Source organism: Salvia hispanica, chromosome 1 (assembly GCF_023119035.1).
Source record: "Salvia hispanica cultivar TCC Black 2014 chromosome 1, UniMelb_Shisp_WGS_1.0, whole genome shotgun sequence".
In the NCBI taxonomy this organism is placed as follows: Eukaryota; Viridiplantae; Streptophyta; class Magnoliopsida; order Lamiales; family Lamiaceae; genus Salvia; species Salvia hispanica.
In genome coordinates, this window is record NC_062965.1 from 49,231,894 (window position 1) to 49,240,830 (window position 8,937).

At 36.0% G+C, this 8,937-nt stretch overlaps 1 protein-coding gene across 1 annotated transcript; it reads left to right on the plus strand.

The window, feature by feature from the left end:
- The first annotated feature begins 1,496 nt into the window (after positions 1-1,496).
- Positions 1,497-6,925, plus strand: LOC125208014 (protein odr-4 homolog). The gene is made up of 11 exons (XM_048107556.1): positions 1,497-1,654; positions 1,783-2,007; positions 2,405-2,500; positions 2,918-3,006; positions 3,092-3,220; positions 4,393-4,513; positions 4,937-5,021; positions 5,112-5,221; positions 5,620-5,768; positions 6,257-6,353; positions 6,501-6,925. Exons 1-11 carry the CDS (start codon positions 1,574-1,576, stop codon positions 6,786-6,788), a joined length of 1,470 nt encoding a protein of 489 aa, XP_047963513.1. The 5' UTR covers positions 1,497-1,573; the 3' UTR covers positions 6,789-6,925.
- Positions 6,926-8,937: the final 2,012 nt, after the last annotated feature.

Below are 8,937 nucleotides of genomic sequence, written 5' to 3' on the forward strand. Positions count from 1 at the left end.
TTCACCTAAAATCTCGTGTCATTCTTTTGGTTGTCAGGTGTTTTCTGCAAGGGGTTGAGGAGTTCGGGATGAGCGACTGGAGGAGCATTAGTAGGCATTATTTGAATGGGCGGTCGACGGCTCAAGTGTCGAGCCATGCTCAGAAGTTCTCCATCCGTCAAGCGGCGAAGAAGAAGGATGGAATGAGAGCTAGCATCCACGATCTCACCACTGTAGAAGAATGTGATGCTATACTAAAAGGAAAAATGAAGTTATACGATGCTACTACTGCTGCTTCTGCTACACCATCACCAAGCTTTGATGCTTATCCTTTCTCTCCTGCTATTGCTATTTCTACTGCTAATGTTGTTAATGATGCCGATGTTTATCCTTTGTTATCTCAAGGAAGATCAAACGATTTTTCTACCGCTGCTGCTACTGATGTTTATGCCAGACCTTCATCAAGCTTGATCAATTTCGATGATTCTAATTTCTCTCAAGGAAGATGGAACGATGCGGATGCGGGTGCTGCTACTGCCGTTAGTACTGATGCTTATGCTAGAGCTTCACCAAGCTTGATCAATTTCGATGCTCCCGCTTTCTCTCAAGGAAGATCAAACGATGCTGCTTATAATGCTACTGCTGTTGATGTTGCTAGAGCTTCAGTACCAAGCATGATCATTTTCGATGATGATGCTTCCTCTCAAGGAAGGGGACAAGGATCTTCACCATTCAATTTTAAATGATTCTGAATTTCTAGCCTATTTAGGGTTTAGCTTGCTCCAATGGAGTACTATCTTATTTTTATTGTCTCTTTATTTTATGTAGTGTTATTACGTAGGAGTAACTCTTGTTTGTCTATTATAAATTGTTTTATGTTTTGCTTATTCTTCACAAATTATTACTCCTTAGTCTCAAGGAAGATGACCCATTTCTTAGGCGGCACGGGATTATATGCAGTTATATTTTGTGTGTTAAGAGGAGAGAGTAAAGTAAAAGAGAGGGAATAAAGTAGAAATAAAGGTGTTTCCATTTTAAGTAATGGATCATCTTAGTTGGGACAAACCAAAAAGGAAAGTGAATCATCTTCAATAGAACGGAGGGAGTATTTAATATTCAATTTTCCATATCTAATTTTCAGACTCCGTAGTCTATTATTTGTCCAGGGATTTTACATTCGATACTAATATCCATTAATCAAAGCCTGTTGCTAGAGTTCACATTCGCCATTACATGTCCATTAACGATACTGTCATTTCTAGAATAAAATAAATATTTTTTGCCAAAACGTATAATTGTCATATAATTTTATAATGTTCTTCCCCAAATCATATTCTAATGGTCATATTCATGACCAAAGTAGACTTCCATCTTAAATTCTATTTGCATATGAAAAACTAACACATTTCAATTTTTATTCACCAATGAAAAAAACTTGTGAGAGGAAATAAATTTCAATTAAAATACAAAGAAAAAAAGTAACATAAAAAAATACCCAAAAAAATTGAGGAAGAATTAGTTAATGCGGGTATGACCGTATGACTGTGGCTATTCGAGTAAGCGTTAAAACCCTGCGGTTTTTAGCTCAGAAATCATGGTGAAATCCGTCATCGGAGATGAAAATCAACTCAAATTGGTTGAAGATCGCCTCACTCGCTCCGCCGTCCCGTCTCAGGTATCCAATTTCTTTGATTTTATGCCAACCAAATCATGAATAAACCTCTTAGTTATTACTGAATTGAAGCACGATTCAAAATCCTTTATAGTTTCATAACGCATTCGCGTTTCGAATCAATTGTCCAGATAGGGCTTGTGATTGGGAAACTAAATTCGAAGCTGGACAGAGGATTCGTGTATGATTTGGTGCCCACGCCGCCTAATGATGCTGGAGAGCAGCCATGTTCGGTTATTGACGGCGCTGGAGCTGTCAGCAAAAGTAAGAAGAAGGTGCCGTCCAAGGCCAAGTCTCAGTCTGAGTCCTCGTCTCTCTTCATTGATCACGACTGGGTGTTCGAGCACGCGCGCCAGGTTCAATTTGTGATTTTGAAATCTTAGATTTATCCTTCTGCTGCTCATATTTGTCTGCCTCATGAAATTGTTTATCTCGTTTTGTGTCGATGAAGTTAGTATTGGTGGATTATAAGTTAGAATTTGGCTGTGCATCATAATTGATTAACTGATTTTGGACTAGTTCTGTGTGAAATCTATGAAGTGTATATAAGAATTGTTTTAAGTACATGTTGCTTTATTGATGCACAATTGATAAGTGTCTCTTTCTTAGTAACTTATGAACTATTTTGGCTATGATGTATTAACTATCTCATAATCCACTCTTTTTTACAAGGACTGTGGATTCTTTCATGCTTCAGTGTTGCTTTACTTTGACATCCATTTGCTTCCTCATGCAGTTTTGTTTCCCATTTAGGTCTCAAGAATGCTCTTGGGCGGCATGAAGGTGGTAGGCATCTACATATGGGTCAGTGAAAGCCTATTCAAGAACTCAACGATCACACTGTGCCAGGTTCTCATCTTCTTATTTGATACTAGTATTTATTAGCATAGTGAGTCTCCAATTCTATTAACTGTTCTATATGGGTTCGTAGCACTTTTAATTTTCTATTTACGATATAAACTATGTTTCATAGTGATGGTTTGCACCTGGTTTAGGTCAAACGATTTTCAAGTTTTTACTGGTGGCCTTTTCTTTTATTTTGATGGGGTGGTGAAGGAGCACACACCAATACACCATGATATATGTGAAAAATATAGAGCACGTTGTCTAGTAGGACTTGGGTGAAGTATAAAATAGACTCTGGATCCACTTTTGGGAAAGTAAAGTTTGATTTAGACAACATGGTGTCATTAAGCATTAAGTTATTCATCTTCTAGCTATGCAAAAACTGTGTACATCTGCAATTCATTAATGAAATTTCTACAGACTGTAATAGGAGTTGAACAAGCAGCCTCTACAATGATGGATGATGTAAATGAAAGACTGCTACTCCATATTAGTTACAGCCCTTTGAGGTACCCCCATGACCATTCTCTTCTCTCTGATGTAAAGGCCTGGACTCCCAATACATATTAAATACCTGACACTTTAACATTTCAGGTGGACATGCCGAAATTGCTCTCTGTCAGCAAATAATACCTCGGGCAGTCTTTGGCCTAGTGATTTCAAAACAGGAAAAATATTAGGTTCCCTCCAAACATTCAGATGCATGCACAATTTTGATTTAAGGTGATCTTTTGTTTGCTTCACCTTTTTTCTAAACATGTTGTGTTTGGCTTGTGAGTTACTTTCCTGTTACACTCCATTCAAAGTCACTGAGCCCTTTCTCTAAACTTTAATGGATGATGAAATCGGGGGCTTTTTAGTCAGATCTTATCTGGCTAATTGTGTGGTTTTGTGTATGTGGACATAAGGAAATTGACAACATCCCATCATCGCTTCGTGTCTTCTATTGAGAATTTCCACCCAATGCTTGTTATATTGGGAATTGGATTGTGATTCAATATTTAAAACAAAACTCATATATAGACTTTTAGGGGTTGTTTACCTTTCATGCTTGATAAGGTTAGATGATTGTCTAATTTGTCACCAATACTAGGATTTCTCCAATCCTACCTTTTCAATGGGAAGAGAATCAAGAAAAATTAGCTCAAATGATAGGAGTTATCACCGGCCTTGAATGCCCCAAAACTCTATTCCTTCAATGTAAACAAGGCTCTAAGCCTCTAACTAATACTATTTCTATCTATCTAGGCTAATCGTCAAAAGTAAATGCCCCCTTACTGAATTGACTGAAGTATTACCTGTACCAGCTTTAGTTGCGTGAGATTACAGCTTCTGTGAGTATTTCTCCAACACTTGTACCATGACATAAAATAGTGATCTGAAGTCTGAACCATAAGGTTCCCTAATGTGTCTTTATGTTCATGCCATATGAGTTTGAGCTAAAGATGCTTCCTCGATATATTAAACAGTACCCTGACATTAGAGCATTTAGATAAATCGTCATCAAGCGTAAAAATATTTTTGAGGAATTATACGGAATTAATAGAAAAGGAAAGCGATATAGTGAAAAAAAATAGATACTAATAATTAAAATTTGACTGTTGCTGTAATATGAACTCTAGGTGCAGGCTATTAACAATCTTCCAAGATCATCTATTTTTAATGTTACGTTTGGAAACTGGTTTCCCTCTGCTGTCTCTCCTATTTTTCTTTTTTTTTTTGTTTAAAAGTTGGTCCAGTTTTCTGCTTCCTTGCCATATAACATGTTCTCTGAAATATTGAAGTAAGTTTACCTATTGGCTGATGTGGTTAACTGCTGCACTGCCACCATGCTTAATATTTTTGTTTATGTGTTAGTAGTATTTATTTACATGTCTTTAGCTTGTTCCTCTTAGGTTGCCGATACCTCGTGATGATGGATCAGACATTAAAATATTTTCTGATGCCCTTCGTAATGAAATAATGGTTTGTGCCAAGGAACTTAAAGGTGTGAAGGCTTTGATTGATGGAAAATTGGTAAGACCACTATAACTTGTCAATTTACATAGTGATGATAACAGATAGTTGCAATGCTGTGATGCAACACCAGCTATAATATCACAGATTTAATATGAAGTCCTTAGGAAATTGAACTTGGTAATTTCACATCCAGTGTCTTTGTTGGACCATACCTGGAGGTTAGAGACAAGAGTGATCTGTTAAGTTCAAGTGCCATCTCTTGGCAGTTTTATTGACAATGGGATTAAGTTAATCCTCGTCTCTCTCTCTCTCTATCTCTACAGGTTTTGATCGAAAAATTTGTTTTTTATGGGCTGTGCAGTTGTTCAATATTTTATTTGCCACTTAATGTGTCTGTTTATGCTGTTTTTTTTTTGTCTGGAAATAAGAATTCAAAAAGTAGATGTCAAATTCTTTCTTCCTGCCCTTTTTATTACCTAGGTGGCAGGTGATGATCTAAGTTTATCAGATGGTTTTCATGAAGTTGATTTTCTTCTCCCTTTCATGCAAGATAAATACTTAGAAGGTGTGATTTAGCTCTCTACATATGTGTTGAACTTTTGCATTTGTCTTCATAATGATTCTCCTTGTCAATAAATCTTCTTTTCCTGTGAAGCTTGTAACCAAAAAGAGGTTCTTGGTGTTCTTCTACTTAGAGGCTCGGTGTGTTCTCTGTCATACTTGAATTCAAAGGAGCCTGTTTCACAAGCTTTGGTTGATATAAAGGTGACTTTCATCTCTTTGTACACATTAAATTTTTTGTTCAAGTATTATTTATGTGCAACCCCACCAACATTAATAATGGATTATTAATGTCATTTTCTTGAAGTTTCCATATGTTTTCCACCATACTTTGACTCCAAAAGTTTCATTGGAGGATATCAAATATCAATGTTACTGCACTGATAAATTTTAGGATGATGCCAATGACTTAAAAGTTTATTTGGTGTTTGGAACCAAAAAAAGGGAAAGTTTGGGTAATTTCTTCTGTTAAGTTTTAGAACACTTACTATACAAAGGTCTGTAGCTCATTAACATAAAGTGTTTATGCCTAGCTGCTTTTTATTACCGTATTGTTTTGATGTCTCATCATTCTTTATCATATTCAATCTTTTTATGATTAGGAAGACATCATCAGGAGCTTGCTGAGTAGACTTGATATAATGTGTGATGAGGCTGAAAGAGATGTTGAATCAGTGACTGGTGGTGACCAAGGAGCAAACAGCCTCTCATCTGAGGAATGCATAGCAAACTTTGACCTTCAAGCTCAAAGGTACTGTGGTTTCAACCAAATTAAAGATGTTTTCCCTTGTTTTTTGCTCCCATGGATGAAGCCTTTATTTGCACTGAACTAGTTTTTCGTCATTTATTTCTAACTAGAAGCTTGTTTTCATGATTCACACCAATGCAAAAAGATTAAGCTTGAAAGAAACTTCCAGATTGTTTTTGTTTTGGATGGTTGGTTTTGTGCTAAATAATTGTATAAGCCAAAATAATCAAGTGCCATGCTTCAGGGCACGATACTGAAATTTCACACTGGTACAGAGCCAACTTTCCCTTGTTATTTGGCCGATGCCAATAAGTACTTGTCAAAGTCATCATTCTTTGTTAAATGTTGATTTCGTGAAATAAAATCAACGAAACTATTAGGGTGCCAGATACCTTATAAAATTAATTGAATGATACTTGTTCTGTATCTGGGTTGGCAAGCAACATTTGGACCCTGCAACTGACAGGAACTTTTTGATGTCTGTCTGGCAGAAAACAGTGCAGCCTTTCGTTTCCTCGAAGAGTGTTTGTTCCATGGCTGGAGGGCGCATACATATGTGATTATATTCAGTCAAAGGAGACATTGGAGGTATGCTACTCATCTCATGCATATATGATGAGATATGCTGCTGACTAACATGCGTTTTTGTTGTCCGTCCCTCGCCTTAATCCCTGGGAGAATAGTATTGTAGTTTTGAAGCAACTAATATTAGTTTCAATACCTTTTATCTTTCAGGTTCTCAAAGACCATTGTGTCGAGTTGATGTCAGTGGAATTCCCAACAGACTCTTCTGAAATTCTGGAGCCTGAATCAGAAGCCCCCGCTGTAACAGCTTCAACTGGCAAAACCTTTTGGAACGTCGCAACTGACCATTCATCACCAGTCGACCCGCGTACATCAGTCTCAAAGACGAGGAAAACTGGCAACGGAAGACCAGCCAAGACAGCCGATTTCGTTGTATTGTTTGCTATCTTTTTCCTGCTAGTCGCTGTTGTAGTATTTAATATTACAGGGAAGATGTAGTTTACAGTCATAGGACAAAACCCTTGGCAATGAATTGAGAAAGGAGACTAGTATCATCTGTTTTGTACTTCCTTTATAACTACTGTCAGATGAAATATTTTGGGAAATTTCATACAAAATGTTTTTTCGTAGCTCAATAATTTTCTCAGAATTAACAATTTGCTTCCGGTTTTTAGTTTTAACTTAATCTGAGTTTTGATCTTGTTGGTTGTTTACCAATTGCCATCCAATTAAAATTTTCTATTGACTGGTTTTAAAATTTTTAGTTTGGCTAAAATGTGTATACATGTTCTCAATAAATATTTATCGGTATTGATTTCGTATAAATAATGATTGGATAAATGGTTGATTTTATCCCATTAATTAAAAACAATAATGATTTACATATTGACTTAGTCAATATTCTCTACAAATTTAGTCAATTAATAAACTCATTACATAATCACATTGGATTTTAAATCCATATATATTTGAATGAAATGATGAAATCGGTTTACATGTTTATCAAACTACTTTCAATTTATCGTACTTAATTGCAATCAAGAAAAGGACACGCAAAATAAATTTACCGAGAACTGGTTAAAAAATTTAATACTCAACACGTATAGCAAATCATGATATCATAATTAACAATTAAGCTTTAAGTTAGTAACAGGCAGCAAGAGGATAAAATGAGAGGGATTTAATCAACATCAAACGGTTATGCACTGTCAAGAAACACAGTAGAGATCCTTGATTACATATTTTACTGATTCAATAAGAATATTACTACGACGATGGTACTTTTTTTTACAATTATTAATCTATGTTTTTTTACAATTATTAATCCAATGTACTCCCTCCGTCCCTGAAAATTTGTCACTTATTTCCTTTTTGGTTCGTCCCTAAAAAATTTTCACTTTTCACTTTTATCATTTTTGGTAGTGGTATCTACTTTCCACTAACTCATTTTTACTCACATTTTATTTTCAAAACTAATATAAAAAAGTAGACTCACGTCCCACTAACTTTTTCAACCCACTTTCTATTACATTTCGTGCCGGGTCAAATGGTGACGAATTTTGGGGGACGGGAGTATATCATAATAATTAATTTCAACGAATATATGTGCATACGAATTGTTTTAAGATAAATAGATAGTGTAATAATCATACAAATTAAATCAAATCAAATAAATTGTCCAAAATTAAATACGTTAATAAAAGAAAAAAATAGAAAATCCATAAAATCCAGCCATAAAAAAAATAAAAATAAAAAAATAAAAAAATAAAAGCTTATGTGAATTTTATATTTAGAATTCAATATTTCTACAAGGAAAGTATACCGAACCGTGTTTTAGAAGCAAGGAAATTGAAATAAAAACATTCCTTATGGAATATGATTTAATTTTGGTAAGTACATTCTCTATATGGAGCACATTGAGATCCATAATCAATTGAGATCCATAATCAAATTACAATATGGAATTGCAAAAACTGAAGTTCTCCTCCGGCAGAAAACCGCCGCTGCATCCCGGTCCACGGTGGTGGGACCGGCGCTGGATCGCCAAACAACCTCGCTCTAACAAGTCTCACATTATGATTAAGTCCACATTTTTAGGGTTTTAAAAGTTGGTCAAGTTTAATTACAAATTAGAAATGGTAGACTTGTGGTATGACTTTGAGTTGCTTCTTGATTTGGCTGAATTTGTGCTCACCAAGTATCATTCTAACCTTCACGAACAACATTCTTCTCTATTCCCAAAGGATACTAAATTACCTTTCTATCACCTCAAACTAATGGGCAAAATCTTCTCTGAACAAGTCCAGTTTGCTTGTGCCTACAAGGTTGCTTGGTGGCCATTTGATTTTACGTCGTATCTCGTTCGGTTAGTACTAAAAAAGCTTCGTCCCGACACAACTCGTACGCCCGGGAAGAAACTCAAGAGACCGCCACGCCTTTGTGTTGATCATGGCCCCTTGCCGGTTGATGTTGTTGCTAAGAAGAAACTCAAGAGATCACCGCCCGTTTTTGAGATTCATCGTGATGACCCGATGGAGATTGATGATGCTGATCATACGCCCTCGGCCTCGAACGAGAAACGCAAGAGACCGTGTGTTGATCATGATGTTGATGCTTTACCGTTCAAGAAACTAAAGATCAGTTAGAA

Bases quoted from the DNA above. Each gene is read 5' to 3' on its own strand.
- LOC125208014 (XM_048107556.1), top strand. From the start codon at position 1,574: ATGGTGAAATCCGTCATCGGAGATGAAAATCAACTCAAATTGGTTGAA. The intron at 3,221-4,392 runs GTGATCTTTTGT...TGTTCCTCTTAG, and splicing joins ATGCACAATTTTGATTTAAG to GTTGCCGATACCTCGTGATG. The intron at 5,022-5,111 runs GTGTGATTTAGC...TTTCCTGTGAAG, and splicing joins GCAAGATAAATACTTAGAAG to CTTGTAACCAAAAAGAGGTT.